Source organism: Tenebrio molitor, chromosome 1, assembly GCF_963966145.1.
Source record: "Tenebrio molitor chromosome 1, icTenMoli1.1, whole genome shotgun sequence".
NCBI lineage: Eukaryota > Metazoa > Arthropoda > Insecta > Coleoptera > Tenebrionidae > Tenebrio > Tenebrio molitor.
Window position 1 is genome coordinate 4,138,089 of NC_091046.1, and position 18,525 is coordinate 4,156,613.

Consider the following 18,525-nt stretch of genomic DNA (forward strand, 5'->3'; position numbering starts at 1 on the left):
TTTGCTTACATCTATTTTATTAGTTATTTAGTATGATACATAACCATTTAAAATGGGCACCAGTAAAATATAAATACAAAATAATTCAATACAACAGAAACACATTTACGGAAAATGAAAACAATCATAACCAAAATACATTTTCGTGGGAGCAGCGGTTGGAGTCCAGCTTGGCTGTTTCAGAATTGAATATAAACGATCGGAACAATTTTCTCGTTATACTTTATGTCTTAAATGAAAATAACATATAATAAAATATACTTCAGAAACCTAAATAAGTAGAAAATAAAATAATAATCAATGGAAAAAATAATCTGAGTACAAATTCCATTATTTGAAAGTTTATCACGACATTCATCTCCTCTTTTGCTAGCTCAACAAAGCTCGTATTTCTTTGTGCATGTGAATTAAGAAGTCGACGTAGCTCGGGGATCCGTCCGTTCCGCGGTCCTCCGCCAAGAAGTGTTTGAAGACGGGCTCCAACTTCTCCCTCTGCCTCACGATGGTCAACTAGAAACGATCGCAACGGTTGAGATCGAAAATAGTACACTGTTACACGAGTTGCACAAGAGTCTATTGTCGAACGAGAGGGTTAAAGGAACAAGTTCGACAACATGTCTTGTGAAACGAGTGTAACATGTATTTTTTCTATTTCATGAATTTAATTTTTTTAAATATAAAATAATAATAATTATCTGGTGATTTTTATTTTAATGACATTGAGTTGGTATTGATGAAGCAATGTCATTTTATTGAAAATTAAATTTCAAATTGTCTCCAAAATTTTGTTGTTTTCAGTTGAAAACAGTGAAATAGAAAAAAAATACATTATGACTCACTCTCATGCACTTGTGCCTTTGCGTCCTGATGTCGTCTATTATCGTCCTGACGGCCACCGAAAGAGGAGTGTCCAGCTCTGGGAGGGCGACCTTCTCGATGTCAACCTGGATGGCCGACGGCACTCCGAATACTTTCTGGATGAAGTCGGGGCTGGCCCCCAAGCCGATCCACAAGAACATGTGAATACCATTTTCTGCAAACAAATTCATTACAATCTGCACCGAACGACGTAAATCTAGAGTTTAATTGGCTGCAGCTGTCAAATAATAACCAACGTTGATTGAAAAATATTACAAATATCATGGTATTTTCTTTTTTGCCTCGTTTCTAATTCTAGCGTAGTATAAAACAACAGTAAAGTCCAGACCAATCCTTTCGGTAAAATCTTCCTCGATCAGGTTTGAGGTTATGTCGGTAATTTTGAAATGTCAGAAAAGTTGTGTTGTGTTAAGGGCCGTCCAGATCCTTGCTTCGGAAACTCTTTTACATTGAAAAAGTAATTGCGGCTGCAGTAACGCAAGCGCCTTCACATCAAAATAGCTATCTAACATACAATTGACATTTTACGCTACCAACCTAATAACCATCAAATAACTAGTGGCTCATACCTTGACAATTATAAAAAAAAAAACCTTTACCTACACAAGCCATTCTAGTACAAATGATTTAAAACCCCATTCTCACGTCGAATTTTATGAACGACTCACCTAATATGTAGACTCCTTGTTCGTTCATCTTATCTATGGTACACCTGATCGGTGGGGGAATCTCGACGGGATCTTGTGTGGGATCCAGATCGATCAGCGGGATCAACCTCGGGTAGAAATAATTCACCGACGTCGGTATATCCATGATCATGACCTCCTGCATGACGTACGACCGATCGTCCAGCGTCATGTCGGACCCACCAGACAGAGCGTCGCTCTTCAGCAAACAATTGACGTACAGAGGCAACAGTTTCATGCACTCGGGCAAGATCAGCTGACCGGCACTGCTGGGACTGGCGCAGTTCTTCCTGTAGGTGGCCAAGATCTGCGCGGCTCTCGTGACGATGTTGTCCTTGACGGCCTTCGGGTTGTGTTCGAATAGTTTGTAAGTGGCCTGCTTGGAGATGTAGTTGATGATGGTGTCGCAGTCGCAGTTTCGGTACAGATCGGACATTTGTGAGCAAGTCTTCAGGGACAGGTTGATGATCCGGAGGCGGCGCTGTCCGGAACACGACGTGTACAGCAAGGCGGCCTGGATGTAGACTCCCTCCTCCTCGGAGAGCTTGTCGTCGTGCTTTATCTCCACGGCCACGGCTTTATCGCAATCTGCAACGCGACATTCGGTAATCAGCGCCCTCTGGCACCCTACTAGACTCACCTATAGCTGCAAGCTCCATGTCTGTCGTGTTGGACATGTAGAAGTGTCCGTAGAAATCGGTGGGTCTCACTCCTGTCGAAGTTCTCACTCTCATTATCGCGTCGAACGCAATCGGCCTGCTTATGTCGGTAATAATGTCCTTGACTAACCTTTCCCCATCGACGTCAGCCTACAAGAAACAAAACAGTCTCGTTGTGCAACAACACAACAACCACAATACCTGGAAGTATGTGTACTTGTGCACTTGACCACCTGTCAACCGAGATACCTGCCCGATGGTGGCGACGTCTATGTATGCGTTGTTGAAAATGAACAAGTCGACGGAACAACCTGCTGCGACGCAATCCTGGCCCAGCTGGTTGTACGCCTGGGTCTGCGGGGTGAGGACAGATTTCTCTTTGTCCGTGGCGAGGAGTTTGCGGTCGTCGCGATTTTTCAACTTTCCGGGGCCCTCGTGCGTCGGTAGGGACGAGTGGAAAACCAAGAGTTTTCCCGCGCAGTCTGACGCCTGCAAACCAATCGCGTTAACCCAAAGCGACACCCCGGACAAAACCCACTTTCAGAGCCTCCAGTCCCGCCAGGATCGCCGGCAGGAGAATGGTTTCTGTCTCTCGGGTGTCGCCGAACATCGCGGGAATCTGCTGCATCAAGGAGTCGATCACCGGGCCCGACTCTTCGGGGGTGCAGAGGAAGCCGTCGAGCAGCGGCATGAACATCTCTTGGATGTCGCCGACTATCAACATTTGAGGGGCGGCGAGATTTCCCTAACAAAATAAATTACTTTTGGAAGTCAGGATTTATCAATTTACCTTGATGTTGTAGAAGTGAACCGAGCTGTTGTAGGTGATGAATCCCACCCGCATGTTGCTCTTCTCTTGGCCTTGATCGACCGGCAAGTTCTGGATGATGTCCTTGATTTGGGAGCACAACAGGTGCACCAGGCCCGACTTGATGTTGTTGTAGGAGACGTCGATGACGAAAACGATCGCTGGGGGTTTGGGGAGGGTGTTGTTGCGGCAGTACTCGGGGGTTGCGACGAATTCGTAGGTGCCTAGGACCAGCTCGGGCCGCTCGAACCGATCTAATCTCTGGCCTGTGTGGTCCAGGTGTTGGAAATACTCGGCTGGAACTGTGACAGAAATTAGTGTCTTGACTGCGAAGCGCTGATTGACAGTACCGTCAGTTGTCGCTTTGCAGAAGAGACACTGGAACCGTCGCCCGGAGTCGATGAATTGCATGTAGGGGCACATGTACGCTTTGCATCGGATGCAACGAACGGGGCCCAAATCGCCGAAGTTCACTATGGGTGGGGGGTACTCCTGGTCGACGGTTCGCGCCATCGGACTGATGACTAAACTAAATGGCACAGCGGTTTGCTTCATTATGTCCTACAGAAGAAACAGATTTTTAGGACCTGAAGAAATATCCAGACCAAGGACAAACCTGAGAAACTGGTACGTTATACATGCTGGACCTTATGAAACGTGGACTCGCATTTCCTTGATCTTGAACGACAAAATTTGTTGTTACTAGTGGAGGCACTAAACCTTTCTGATTGGTACAAAATATTCCAGATCTGTTTTGTTGATCGTCTTGCGTCACTTGTATCTAAAATACAAAAATATCCCTAACAATTTTTTACTTCTCTTACATAAAAGACTTAAATCAGAAGAGTTATAAAAGATAATAAAAACAAAAGCAACAACGCAACTCCTATGGACATTTTTTGCAAACCATCTAGTGGGCTGGTTTACGTCAACGCCGTTTGAAATGCTCAATTGTTATTCTTATTCACGTCATTAGTTTTTATTTCGTAATATAAAAAAAGGAATCGCATCGTTATCCTTGTTGCTGTGGATACTTACAGGACTAGGCATTTGATCGGGATCTAGACGCTTGGCCTGTTGTGGTTGTTGGTAGGCAGGTTGCGGATACGCTCCCAACCCCCCGGGTCCAGGTTGTTGACCAGGCATTGGAGGATAACCCGGCCCAGGTGGCGCCCTCATTTGTTGCCCATTCATGTATTGCTGCTGAGTCAACGGGGGCGGCATGTGAGGCCCATTATCTCCGTTCATCACACCTTTCATTGGTGCCCCTGGATATTGTCTATTCGCCCCAAGATTCATGCCTTGCATCTGACCCGCGAGTTGATTTGGACCTAGAGGAGGTTGGCCAGGCATGGGAGGTTGATTAGGTCCGGGCATCGGGGGCTGATGCAAGCCGGACAAAGGAGGTTGATTATGACCGGGCATCGGCGGTTGGTGCGAACCGGGCATAGGCGGTTGATGCGAACCGGGCATCGGTGGTTGATGCGAACCGGGCATCGGCGGTTGATGCGAACCGGGCATCGGTGGTTGATGTGAACCGGGCATCGGCGGTTGATGCGAACCGGGAATCGGCGGTTGATGCGAACCGGGCATCGGCGGTTGATGCGAACCGGACATCGGCGGTTGAGTAGGACCATGCATCGGCGGTTGTGAACCGGGCATTGGCGGTTGATTAGTCCCATGCATCGGCGGTTGATTAGAACCATGAACCGGCGGTTGATGTGAACCGGGCATCGGCGGTTGATTAGGACCGGGCATTGTTTGTTGGTGCGAACCGGGCATTTGGGATTGATTAGAACCGGGCATTGGGGGTTGATTAGGTCCGGGCATTGGCGGTTGAGATGACGGTGGTTGGTTGAATTGTCTATTTGGTGGCATGGAACCCGGCGGTCCTTGACTGAATTGGTTTTGTCCTTGTGGGGGATTGAAGGATGAAGGAGAAGTCAGGGGAGGTTGCGTAACACCTGAATTTTGCAAGGGTGGTTGACCTAGAGTGGGATTTTGCCCAGGCACTGGTGGTTGATGGCTTTGCGGAGGTGGCCCAGAACTTGGTGGTTGTGCCGAAAACGGTGACTGATTAGGTTGGGGAGGTTGACCAGGTCTAGGTTGAGGCTGTCCAAACTGGTTATGCCCTTGTGCTGGTCCAGGAGGTTTATTCACTGGAGGCGGACCTACAACCCATCAATAACACAACACCCCCAAATACGACTGAAAACGCACCCTGCTGGGGTAGAGGCGTCGGTCCAAACCCCGGTCCATTTTGGAATTGTGGAGGCCCGTTCTGGAAATGCGGCGGTCCATTTTGGAACTGTGGAGGCCCGTTCATAAATTGGGGGGGTCCGTTCTGCACACCCGGAGGCCCCCCCGGTTTTGATGTTGGGGGTGGACCAAACTGTGATGGAGGTGGTCCACTTGGAGGCCTCTGCTCCTGTCCGGGTGGCGGGGGGAGTTGACTTGGCGGCACTTGCGACCTCAAATTCGGATTTGGGGGGCCCACGCTCGACGGGAATTGGCCGGACGGGGGACCCATACTCGGTGTGCTGCTCGGGGGATTGACGGGAGACGAATTGGGAAGGTACGAGGGAGGACCGGGGGGTTGTTGAGGGGGTCCCGGTTTTTGAGGCCCTAGGGGGATGTTTTGGAAAGCTTGGGTTGTTGGTGGGGGCCCCAAAGATGGAGACGAGCGGTTTCCGGGAAAACCTTGCGGAGGCATGCCGTACGGTTGTTGCGGGGCATACTGGGGGTTCATCTTTGTGTTCTGAAACAAGATTTATAATAGACGCAGTGATAAACAGTGTAAACAATAACGAAATTTCGTTTTTACAACTACGAGGTCACGCTTTGACCGTAGCTGTGTTATTAGTTCGCGATTAGATGAAATCGGAGAAGAATAATTGGTGTTTAATTACATTATCAATGACATTACAGATATGAAAACAGAACCTTTGAGGAATGAAAATATCAACAAAGACGGAAATTCAAGAAAGCCACTCATGTGCGTAGTGCTACCAGAAAAACTGTCCAACATATTGATCATATTAGTCGTGAAAGGGCTATTTAAAAAAATATCTGGAACATATGTACAAATTGCACTTTTTGAAATTTGTGACCCATATTTCAATAATTATTTAAGCGGTAATAGTAAAAGCTTTCAAATGTGATTTTCATACCAAATCAAACCTTGTAGTTCCGGGAACCAAAACTGAACACTTACACCGAATGATCCAACAAAATACTTGAAAAAAATTAATAAATAAAGGGCATTACTGTAACCCTCCACTAGCAAGTATGCCACGTAAGGTTATACTGCGCACGCTCTGGTTACTTCCACGTCAATCTCACCAGAAACGAGGCGAAATTCCCCCAGATCGCCCAGTTGTCACTAGTGTCACTTGTCAAAAATGTAAACCGACGAAGAATGACAACAAAATGTATTTTAGTCGTTTGCAGTGTAATCGCGGCGATCGCAATCTACTGGCCCGCACGACACGCCCGACACTACGACTACATCGATCTCGAACGCGTCTACAATGAGTTGTTATTTTCGCACATCGGAAACAGCAAACCTAACCTCAAAAACTGTGATTATGAAGATGTGATCGTTAACAATAGCGACATCGACGTTGCGAGTATTACCGTACCAAAGCACTTTGACAGACCCGGACTAGGTGATTGGCGGGGTCGTTGTTGCAAAATCGTTGCACGTGTCTGTTGTAGGCGGCGAGTATTCACCGAAAGATTGCAATCCACTACTGAAAGTCGCAGTGATAGTACCTTACAGAAACAGATCTCAACAGTTGGATTTATTCCTAAATTTTATGCACAATTTTTTACAAAAACAACATTTGTTTTACAGGATTTTTATCGTTAATCAGGCTGATGTTTTGCCCTTCAACAGAGCAAAAATGATGAACTATGGGGCCAAGGTGGCTATGGACATGGGCTATCCTTGCCTCATTCTGCACGATGTTGATTTGTTACCTCTGAACAGTGGGAACATTTACAGTTGTGGGAAAAAGCCCAGACATATGTCCAGTAGCTTGGACACTTTCAGGTCAGCTCATCTGTTAATTTGTCTCATCAGATCTTATTAGATTTTAAGTAGGTTTAACTTACCATACTTAACTTTGTTTGGGGGAGTTGTGGCCATATCATCTAAACACTTTCAAAATATTAATGGCATGTCCAACCAGTTTTTTGGATGGGGAGGGGAAGATGATGACTTTTATAAGTAAGTAAAACAGTAAACAAGCTTTTGATGTATTTATTTAAATATTTATAGACGTCTCGAGATACATAATTTATTACCCTATCGTTTTTCACCAAAGCTAAGTAAATATACCATGCTGTTCCACAAAAAAGAGAAGGCTAGGTGAGTATTAAATAATTCAGTGTTTTTTTTAATAATCAAATTTATTTTGTTGGTTTGGAATTTATGTATTTATCTTGGTGAGCAAGAAGAATCTTACAAAATATGAAATAATAAAAAGTACAGTAAAATATTTTTTATTTAAAGTATTGTTGCGTAATTATTTTTTTGATAGAGATTTCTTATCAGTGTGTCTTATCAATTTCAGTCCAAGCAGATTTTCCACATTAGAGAAATCAGTAGCTTCTCACAGAGTAGATGGATTGTCAACACTAGCAGCAAATTACTCTATAAAATTGGAAAAATTGTATACATTGATAATGGCATCGTAATTCCAAAGAGTTTTGAAAGAATAATGGTTCCAGTCACGCATATACGCTCAATTTATTGTTGTTCAATTTACTTACTTTTTAATTTTATTCAGAACTGCATCGTGCTCCAATTTATTTAACTAATTGTTTTACGAAATTAATTTTTATATGTTAGGTTTATGTGCCGCGGTTTAAAGTACTTATTAATTTATTTTTTACGTTTGAGCGACTCTCTTTGTCCTTTCCAGCCTGATTCTGTTAAGGCGCCTGAATGATCTCCAAAATAATTAATGTGTGATGTGAAAGTGAAGAAATAAACGTTAAAGAACTGTTTGTTTGTTTTATTTCCACCTTCTGTTAAATTGGCGAAATGTGTGAAAAAGCCACTTTAGAAATCTCGATTCATTATTTTATAACACGCCAGTAAACCGCCTCGTAATAGGCCCGTTTAATGAAAATTATGGTACGCTTTGGACCGATGATTGCGTTTAGGTAATTAAAGCATTCAATGCAATTTATCTGGTCTGTTGCGCTTCAATAGGTTTTTCTCAAATTGATCGCGATCGCGAGGTTTTTCAACCACTCATCCATTATGCGGTTGTTTTATTCTAGGTTGACCACGTCCTTAATTAATGAAGCAGGATTAATGATTTCGTTTACCATACAAATTTAAAGTCGTTAGAGAGAATAATTGATGCTCTCCCTCGTGACAAAGTATCATTATTAAGCTGGAAAAAAGCACGTTGTGCCTGAAAAACGAAGGTCTTTATAAATATTTTTACTGGAGCAGCGGGACAGTTTTTATTCTCATCTACAAAGCTTGCCTGAAAATTAGCAACGTTAAGTACCAGTTCTTAAAATTTTGCACCGAAAATATTTTCTACTAATTTAACTGTTTATGTATATTGATTTACTTAATGAATACACTTAATACGGGGCATTTCACGAGTGATAATAATGAGCCCGGAGGAATAGAAAATGCAACCCACAATACATTGGAACGCAGACTTGGACATGGAGGCGATAAATATCCGGCTTTTCCTCCGGATATTGTGGGTTGCATTTTCTATCAAAATATTTAAGACAAACACAAAACAAGGAGGTTTAATAGTTTTTTGAAATACATTTCAATTTGTTTCTACAGTCGAATGCAAAAAAAAGTAGACAAAAATTGTGGCTTTTCTAATACAGACAACTTCTCCTCACTATTTTTGCATTCGGCTAGGCAATCAAGAATACAGTCGTAGTCAGCTGCCAACCAAAATGGAAAAACTGGAAGACTGGACCAAGCAGCCGAAAACTTCTTGTCCGTTTTTTTTGCATTCGACTGTATATTTTCCCTTTGATTGCAACAAGACAACGTAATTTTTACGCTTAAAGTTGCAACATGAAATGTAAGGTTAGAAAATTGTGAGATTTTTTCCAAATATTTTTTTTTTATATTGTAACGTTTTAACGAGTTTATTGTAAGAATGCGTACACTTTTGTGTTAAATTTCAAACTGCTCATTAAACTGTCACGTGTAACTTCTTCAACGGCCCAGACAGAAGAGAGTGCAACCAAGATGGCGATCTTAGTACGCGGGCGGTGGGGAATACGTCGTTGGACAGCGTCCCCTATCGGTCGTCTTGTTACAATATGAGAAAACCGTTTGCCTAAAGATTGTCCGCTCATGTCATGTAAAGCCATGAAGAAACAAGAACATGGTAGGTACTAAAGCGAGACTAAAAAAAGTGTCGAAGAAAGTGTAATAGTGTCACGATGCGTGGTTCTGGTTATAATAAAGCCATTGTAACTGAGTAATAAACATTTATTAGTTAAAATTGAAAACATGTTATACCTACTCATTTGTATGTTTAACTAATAAATATGAGCAAATGAACAATACAAATGACGATTTTTTTTCATGTAAGAGAATCAGCTAATCCAAACTTAAAAATAGCAGTAATAAAATTTTTTAAATAAAGTAATTTAAGTATTAACGAGTTAACCATATTTCTACAGCCAACAAAATTATCCACTAAAAACACTAACTAAATTAGTTAAAAATTCCCAGAAATGTATGCACAAAATGTTGCATCGTATCATAGCAAAATGTGTTGGATTTTTATAAAAATTTCATGATAAATTTTACACTGTCAGACAGCCTAGAATAAATTCTGTTCAAATTTTCCAAATACCAAATAGGTACGCATTTTTTTCGGGAAAAATTTTTTTTTTCTAATTTTGTAGAAAGTGACACTTTTCAAAATTAATTGACGTTTAGAAACGTCACACTTTTCGTAACTAGTTACGAAAAGTAAAATGTTTCCTAACTGGTTAGGAAAAATTTATTGTATCATCAATTTGACACTGTCATATTTTTTGTTTTTAAGAAATATAGCCTACTTGATATTTTCACACAATAATAATTTATTATTAATGAAATTCATTACTTCGTTTAACGTTTGAAGAAACTTTTTTTTTGTCAAAATTAGAAAAAATCTTGTATGTAATACGTTAGGAAATGCAATTTTGTATAACTCGTGTGATTTTGCGGGATCTCGCTGCGCTCGTCCCGCAAATATTCCACTCGTTACACAAAATAACGCATTTCCTAACTGGTTACATAAATAGCTATTTTTTGGATATAACTCTTTTAATAACTAGTAAAACTGACAACAATGTACCTACTAGACATTGATGCTATTTGTAACCTCAAACTTAGAAAAACGTAAGCTAATTCAACAGACAGCTTTACCTACTACCAAGTTATAGTTGATTTCATACAAATAAATGTTCATCAAGTGAGCTGTGCATGTGTAAAAGCACCTTTAATTTAGTTACATTACAAAAGTCACTTTATGAAGGTCATGTCCAATCTTTACTTGGTAAAAATACAAAGACAAAAACAAATGAGAATTACTTTAATTTAATCAGTAAAGAGACGTAACATTGTTTTTGAAATCAGCAATGTTAAAATGGACAAAAACTGAAAAATTAGTCAAAATCGGGTTCGCGCAGAGCAAGCAACTTTGAAAGTCAAAGTCACTAGCTTTAGGTTTAATACCAACAGAAAATCAGATTTTCATGGCTTGCTTAGATGCACATTTATATGAAATTGAGTATAAATGCGTCCTTCCATTATGCCAAAACAACGCGAATGCATTTTTTGTGCTGCCGTAGTTGCAATTGGCATTTTAAGTGGACGATTAGCGTGCGGCAATGGAAATGAGAAAACTGTAGTGCTGCAATGGACAAACAAGAAATCTAAGGCAAGAAAAAATAAACTAATTGTGGCAAATCAAGTATTACTGAAAGACAATTATGTCTCTAATGTTATAAAACAAAAGGTGCTTCGTAAATATTTAAAAAATGCTAAAATCTGTTAATTTTAGGTTTGGGGGGTTTATTTATAAAAAGTTCGGTTGGTGACCTTGCAAGCTATAAAGTTGCGTTTGAATTTGACATATTTAGTGCTAAATTGATTACCAACATAATTTTGTTTAAGTAATATTTATTATGTTAATGATTCAAAAATATGTTTTATTACAAAAGGCAGCACAAAAAATATTGTATGGTACTCTTGTGAAAACTCCATTGCTTTACTCACTCACATACAGCGCTCGACTGCGTCTCGCGCCATATTACCGTTCGTAAAGCAATGGATCGATTTCAACACTTGTAACATAAATAACTATTATGTGGAAGAATGATAGAAGCGTAAAAAGTATTCTAAGGAAATCCTGATTAGGATAGGAGTCTGGAGGAAGGTATAAAAGATAACATGTTATGTGGGTTTTGAAAGAAAAAAAAAGAAATAAACAAATTGGAGAATTGTGATAAATATAGGTACATACTCGTAGATGGTGAATATGAAATGGAAGACAATGGACCAAAAACAAATTCTGGTTAAAATTGAAAGTAAAAGAAAATAGTGTAGAATCTGTACTTATAGTTGTTTTGTATGTTTTTTGCGTGAGGAAGAGGCGAGAAAAATACCTACGTACTCGTAAATTCATGTAAAAAGAGAAGGCGTAACGGATTAATGTAGATAAAAGAATGAGTTAAAGGATGAAGCATAAAGGTTTATGGAAAGCGAATGAAGTTAAGAAAGAAGAAAGGAGTTTATGGCAATTGAAGAAGTGAAGAGAAGAAAAAATAGGAGAATCGATACAATTTCTTGATTTGCACCAAATAATAAAAATTATATTTATTAGGCATTCACGATCTTTTTGGGACCGAGTTGGCTATGACCATCTAGTGATTTTGTTGGCAGTACCTCGGTGATAACTACATTCCTAAAGGAAATTGACACTTTTTGTGTTAGGTTAGGTTGTTTTCAATTTAAGGTTATATTTTTTGAATAGGTACATTGTTGCCGGATCTCTTAAATCTGGTCTGTCCTTTTTAAATTGGAAGTAGCATCGTTTAATGGAAATTTTTTGTCGCAACAAAATTATTTTGGCAATTTTGACTATTCCTTTGACGGAAATTAACATTATTTTTACAAACTTAATAAACCATTTACTTTCTTACGAATATTAAAATAATAAATCTGGCAATGCGGTGGCAACAAAATTTCGAACAGACACACAGAAAAAAAAGTTGCATCCGTTGCATCACTGAATCAGTCAGTCCAACATGAAAAGAAAAAATCAGAGCCAACTCGGTCCCAAAAACATCGTGAATGCCTTATACAAACATTGCCATCACGACAAAAGCGCTATAACAGGACGATGCGCGTCCACACATAACAAGTATTGTTATGATGAAAGTTATTAATAATTTAAACTGGAAACTATTTTTGCAATGTTTCTATTTGCTACAAGAGATTTTATTTTAGTGTACAACTGTGTAGGTAAACAGTTTTAGATGACAATCTCTCAGAGTTAAAACAAAAACGAGATGGAGGACGGAAGAAGGAGATCATAAAATTATCACTGTTACAAATTCTCATTACTTTTATTGTATTAGAATTTTTTGTTTGTGGTAATTTTTTTAAATTTTATTCATAGATAACGCAAGACAACATTCTACAATCCATTTAAAACGCCATCAAGTTAATTATACCGTTTTTTAACTAGTGTCGGACGTCCAAGTATGAATAATTACAACTTACTACTTTTAAATTTTTCCTGAATTAATTTCGTTATTCATAAATATGACACCGTTCGTGACTCGTTTCCTTTGAGAATAATAAATTTTAGATGTCCCGAACTGCCTGTCTTGCTTTATGCAGTCGTGTCGAACAACACCCCGACATAATAAATTTCCAAACGGAATCGAATGAATTGGATTTAAAAAAAGATGAGGTGATCAGTTGTTGTTGTGTCGGCGACTGTGACAATTTCGTTAATTCAACTAACTCCACTCCGGGATAAGTGATTAATTAATTATTTTGCGAATGCAAACACTAATTGGCCTTCTCTTAATAAATAATTCAATTAAGAAACTCCTCCCTTCTCGCAGCTGAAGAATCATCGGGAGTCTTTAACTGATGGAATAATTAAAGACGTCATTATCTCTTGCTCATTTATTTACTAAAATTGAATTAATCATAATCAGCTCTCTCGCAGCTCGCGCACCCTCTTCCAAATCTGCAGAGCTGCAGACTGCAATTTGTGGAGGACGTCGTAAAAATTTATCATTTCATATGAGTGGAGGATTTTGTTGTCGGAAAATTGTCGAATAAAGCTCCGTCCGCCACCGCAATCGATAAAATTAGATTTCATTTAACTGTGAGTAATAAAACAAATATATCTCGTAAGTTATATAGAAAGGGGATAAAAACACGGAGGAAGATTCGTTTTATTGAAACTGTGATAAGGTAAAGTCAGTATCTGGCTCTTCGACTCCCAGTTTCTATTTCGGTGTATAACATTTTTATTAAAAACGACCATAAAAAGGATTCCACGTTAAATGAAATTGGAAAACGGGATTTTTTATTGTATATGATTTTTATTACGTGCACTTGAACGCCCCCGCACTAAAATAAAATGTCGGAAAAAATTGCTAATGGCCGTAATAATTCGGATAATCGATGCAGCAATTTTGTAATTTGATGAGAAGAGCACGTTGCTCGCTATCGTTACGTCTTGTTAGCATAAATTCACAAGTTCGTTAGATGAGTTGCGAGAGATGCTTTGAAAACGCTAATAAATAAGTAACAAGTAAATCCGTGAATTATTTAAATCCGAAACCTGTGATAAATATTGGATAGAGCGCTCCATTAAAATTAACCGAGTTTACGGCATATCTCACTATAAAGTGCTTGTCTTTGGGCGAAAATGAAAATATCCCGTTGGAAATGAATTTCGACGGCCATAAAGTACAAAAGCCCTCGTTTAAAAGCTTCCATTGAAATGTGGGCGAATTGTTTTCTGAAATTGTCTGCGGACTTGAGCGTTCGCACTTTTCAGTTCGCCCAAACTCCGGTTGTCGCAAGCCGGAACAGATGAGTTAATTAACTATTTTGTAACAGATCTCCAACTTTCGGAATTTACGTCTGAATTAATGCGGAAACTCATTTTCATTCTTCACTCCATTATTAATTCATTTCGGAGCGGCATTGTACGACTGGGACCGGCAATAACGCAGGCTAGGTGTACAGATAGTTAATAACTAGATAAAATGACGTCGGCTCATTGTTTTCGAGAGCTAAATGGGTCATAGCTCCATTAGGCAAAATGGAATTCCGAATTAAGTGCTTGTAGCGGCGCAACCGCCGTTTGCGACGACGACACCACGTTTTTAACTTTGACTGAGACGTACAAAGAAATTTTAACGCAATTTCGGCCTTAACGAGTTTTGCAAACGACGTTAACGGAACTTAAGCCAGCGCATTAATTAAGCTACATTAAATTAAAACATTTTTCAACACGGTAATTTCCGTTTTACAAAGTACAAGTACACAGGTCAAAGAAATTCTTCAGGAAATTTGTTAAAATTAAACTATCTTTATCAGAGAGCGAACATTATGAAATTTGGACGTATCAGGATGATTTAGAATCAATCGCATGGAAAAAGAAGACTTTTTATTACTTTTTTAAAGTGTTGCAAAATCCTTGAATTTAATATTGCTTTACTGTTGTACTGGCAGTAAAAAATATCCAAAAATAACATACAATGCTTCAAGCTTACTCTACTTCTGAGAGTCCTGGTAGCTTTCCTTTTGATGTTTATTTTAATTCGATTTAATTCAACGGGGTTTCCATTTTAGAAACATCTATGTTTTTTTCTACTTCGCTTAAATAATAGAAGTGATAAAAAATGGTCAAAGTTGATTTTGAACCAAAGCTTGCACATCTTTTCTCAAATTTAATTTTGTTTTTTGAATTTCGAGAAGATTTTCCCGCCGAATTAGCCGACCATTCTTATGACAACGTGTAGCAAGTTGTAAGAAAAACTGTTTAATTATTTGGAGAAAATGGAAGTGTTGAAAGAAAAACCAGTAGCAGAAGCCCAAACAAAAGAGCAGTCGAGATTGTAGATAGTGCGAGGGAAATAAGTTAAGACATACGCTTTTTTTATATAGCCTCCCTTGACTATTTTTTAATGGCATCGTACACTTCTTATGTGCCTAGGTTAGTAGGTTATGCTATTCAATGCCCAACGGTCGTGAGTAATAACTCATTACTCCACGAGTTGTGATGAATCGTAAAATTGCATTTGTAAAGACTTGGAGTAGATTAGATAGTAGTTACCATGACGCGATATGACTCATATTATCTCATAGTTATTCTAAAATGATGAAGTTTCTACGTTGTAGAAAAAGTGTCTCATTATATTCGCGTGTAATGACTGTTGCTCGCTTCAGCTCGCGAGTTCAGCCATCATTACACGCGCGTGGAATAATATTTTATTAAATGATGACGCATTTATTTTCAATTTACAAATAAGTACATAATTCTCTTACTCCGCATCTGTCAATAATTTAATTTTTTGTGTTATTTAAACATTTATTTAATCTTGTTTGTATTCGATTTTATTTGTGAAAGCTGAAATTTAATTGTTTCTTTTAGAATGAAACCAAATATAATCGACAATCTCGCTAAAACAAATAGCAAAAGGGGAATTGTGATGTTTTACTGTTTTCCATTGTTATTAATTAAAAATCCGTCTTATTTATGAGCGACGGTAAAACGAATTATTTGCGCAAACATTTCGTATTGCAAAGTATTTTGAATGTTTATTCTTAAGCATTGTTTTAAATTTCCTTTTCCATTGTATCGTCAGGTAGTCTTGTCATTTTTATTTGCGATTTAGATTAGTTTCCCGAAACTCCACTATCACACCACTTGACAATTGCAACAATTACATTCAACTACAACAACAATTACATTCAACTACCTTAAAAACAATCAATTTTCCTCACTGTTTAACACCCCAAGTTGGCAACTCCGTTCGATACCCCATATAAAAACTCCACCGCAACTCCCAGATGAATCTATTTCCCCGTTTTCATTAGTATTTCGTGCGTTTTTCCCCGCGAATGCATGCGTGAGTTCCGTAATTTATCGGTGGGAGTTATATCAGCGATCTCTACAAGTACCCGAGCACGTAATGCGAATTTTTATATTTGTACAAACATTCCGAAAGACGTTTTCATGCGACGTTGAGTTACCGAACCCTATCGACGTTTGTTTCGTGAAACTTCATCATCTGAATAAATTGAAATGAAGCCCAAGCATCAGGACGCATTATTGCCATTCATTCGCACCGAATTAGCGCTGAATAAGTTATTTTCCAAGAGTCTAGTCTGGAGATTCCGACGGAGACGTTTTGTGCGTCTTGAATAGAGTTATAGCCTTCAAGTCGCGGAATTAAAAGTCATGGGCTGAGGAGCGAGCTTTAGATAAAACACATAAATCCTTGGGAGCGAATCAGTTCGAAATATGGATATTGAAATGAACGAAGAGAAAAAGAAAATTAGAGACGTCCTAGCGCAATTAGCTGTTCATCTTTTCAAACTTCTTGTCTATGCTTTTTTATTTTAACACAGCTTTCCCAGAGTTGCAAAGTTCAGGCTAGTCCTTGCGAAAGCTCTGAATTAAAAAAATTAGAACTGCTTTGACATTCATTCCTGGTGCTTATAAAACACATAAAACTGGAGAGCTTTTTCAATTTCAAGTTTTCAAAGCCCTATATTTGGTTAACTATCGTGATTAACTAGTAATTTCCATGTAAAGTAGTCGACGTTTTCGGTTTTCATTTACAGATTTTTCACTGGTTTATCGCTCCGCCTTCGCGCAGATATTTCCAAGGTCATAGCCCATGAGAGAATCTCTACACCTCTACCTGTTTAACAGAATCCAAAGTGTTCCATTTTAGGGCCCATTTTATTTCTATTTATATTAGAAGATAGGTAATCTAGTTTAGAATATGAAAATATATTAGAAGATACTCTAGTTTAGAATATGAAAATTGTAGTTTACGCAACAAGTGTATAAAGCGGTGTTTTTTCTGATGAAGCGAAAGTTCGACGACACGAGCGGTAGGCGAGTGCGGCAATCCCATGAGTTGCAAATTATTTCCAAATGAAGCTTATTACTGAATTTTGTGCATAACGAAAGAAATAGTAATTAGTTGTTCTTAAAATGATGTGGACGGAAAGGTTTCGTGGTGGATGCGAAGAATCAGATAGGGCGAAATTTCCGAGATAAATCTGAGCGTTTGTTGGCGTGCCGCTAATAATCCTGATGTACACGAGGATTACGACGTAAAATTAGTTTGCCTTGGTAATGGTTTATCATTTATCAATCGCATCATTAAAAGTTACAACATTAGTCGTTAGCGCGAGCCGAATCCTGCCGCCTCGTCCTGCGGGAAGTTAATTTAGCGGGGCCCCATTCTGGCCTTGGAATATGGAAAATGTCGACGGGAATGCCCCCCAGACGAGGCATTACGTGTGTGCGCCTCGATATTAGCAATATTAAAAGCGGTGTTAAGCCAAGAGAATCGCGTTATCCGATAAACTGGATGTTATCGAGATGTAGCAGGAAACACACGCGGTGCACTCTAAATATCAAATATTTATATCCATTCTATCTTGAGGACGGGGCAATATATTTTTCGGTCTGGCCCGAATAATGCCGCCGCCGTATCTTTATGTAGGTTCGTCTGGCATGCACGGAGAGGTATTTCATGAATTCACAGCTAATCAGACCGAGAAAATTGAATGTGTGCCATTATTTCCTTTTATGTGAAGGCTTGTAAAAAAATAAATACGGCCCCAGTCGTGCGGCAAATTTGGCCCGGATTAATTTTACCAAACGTAAAAAGCACTGAATAATTCCGGAAAGGGTATACGACGAATTTTTAATTCGGCTCTGGGCCCGGCCGCCAAGGTAAACAATAAATTGTTGGGAAGCTGCGCCTTTCATTATGATTTTTTCATACACGACTCTGGAGAATGTATCGGGATCGTGTTTATCAAACAAGTTGTTTGCAGCGCGAGGGAGCGAAGAGGCGGATGGGGTGGTGCACAGCGTCGATCCCACAGACAGAATGCAGATCTGCCATGAGTGCATCCACACGATGAAAGATTGTCGAGTCTGGTGCCGATAAAGCTTACGGCATAAATATTTATTTTATCTGACGGGGCTAGAGGGCGAACAAAACCGCGATGCTTGTACATGTGGAAACAGCAATAATTTTATTTTCAAGAAACACTATAGCAACAGGGATAGAATAGAATTGTATTCGTTTTATAATCCACAAGCATTTTATGTGTGTTAACGTACGATGAGTATACAGGGTGATTCACGAGTAATAATGAGCCCAACAACATTTGTGATGCAACCAACAATACCTACATGTTTTCCATAGATTT

General features: G+C 39.3%; 2 protein-coding genes across 6 annotated transcripts; one reads left to right on the forward strand and one right to left on the reverse strand.

Annotated features, from left to right (window-relative positions):
• Window positions 1-6,364, reverse strand: Sec24CD (Secretory 24CD). Of its 2 annotated transcripts, none has more exons than XM_069036944.1 (12): window positions 6,247-6,364; window positions 5,253-5,790; window positions 4,071-5,203; window positions 3,649-3,813; window positions 3,383-3,593; window positions 3,015-3,334; window positions 2,763-2,969; window positions 2,426-2,713; window positions 2,206-2,374; window positions 1,548-2,153; window positions 840-1,033; window positions 1-510 (listed from the first exon to the last, which is right to left on the reverse strand). In XM_069036944.1, exons 2-12 carry the CDS (start codon window positions 5,779-5,781, stop codon window positions 370-372), a joined length of 3,963 nt encoding a protein of 1,320 aa, XP_068893045.1. In that variant the 5' UTR covers window positions 5,782-5,790; window positions 6,247-6,364; the 3' UTR covers window positions 1-369. The 2 variants fall into 2 exon arrangements, with proteins under 2 accessions (XP_068893045.1, XP_068893040.1); XM_069036939.1 differs by having other exon boundaries at window positions 6,203-6,354.
• A 28-nt stretch (window positions 6,365-6,392) lies between these two features.
• beta4GalNAcTB (beta1,4-N-acetylgalactosaminyltransferase B) lies at window positions 6,393-8,043 on the forward strand. Of its 4 annotated transcripts, none has more exons than XM_069036973.1 (6): window positions 6,395-6,700; window positions 6,750-7,086; window positions 7,138-7,263; window positions 7,315-7,403; window positions 7,456-7,521; window positions 7,610-8,043. In XM_069036973.1, the coding sequence occupies exons 1-6, from the start codon at window positions 6,451-6,453 to the stop codon at window positions 7,630-7,632; spliced, it is 891 nt and encodes a 296-aa protein (XP_068893074.1). In that variant the 5' UTR covers window positions 6,395-6,450; the 3' UTR covers window positions 7,633-8,043. The 4 variants fall into 4 exon arrangements, with proteins under 4 accessions (XP_068893056.1, XP_068893074.1, XP_068893083.1 ...); XM_069036982.1 differs by having other exon boundaries at window positions 6,396-6,700; window positions 7,315-7,404; window positions 7,491-7,521; XM_069036955.1 differs by having other exon boundaries at window positions 6,393-6,700; window positions 7,456-8,043.
• Window positions 8,044-18,525: the final 10,482 nt, after the last annotated feature.

What these genes read in the sequence shown, in the direction of transcription:
- beta4GalNAcTB (XM_069036955.1), top strand. Translation starts at nt 6,451, where the DNA reads ATGACAACAAAATGTATTTTAGTCGTTTGCAGTGTAATCGCGGCGATC. An exon ending in CTTTGACAGACCCGGACTAG is followed by an intron (nt 6,701 to 6,749) that starts GTGATTGGCGGG and finishes TGTCTGTTGTAG; the next exon opens with GCGGCGAGTATTCACCGAAA. An exon ending in AGTAGCTTGGACACTTTCAG is followed by an intron (nt 7,087 to 7,137) that starts GTCAGCTCATCT and finishes GATTTTAAGTAG; the next exon opens with GTTTAACTTACCATACTTAA.
- Sec24CD (XM_069036944.1), bottom strand. Translation starts at nt 5,781, where the DNA reads ATGAACCCCCAGTATGCCCCGCAACAACCGTACGGCATGCCTCCGCAA. An exon ending in CGGGACTGGAGGCTCTGAAA is followed by an intron (nt 2,714 to 2,762) that starts GTGGGTTTTGTC and finishes ATTGGTTTGCAG; the next exon opens with GCGTCAGACTGCGCGGGAAA. An exon ending in AAAGGCACAAGTGCATGAGA is followed by an intron (nt 511 to 839) that starts GTGAGTCATAAT and finishes GATCGTTTCTAG; the next exon opens with TTGACCATCGTGAGGCAGAG.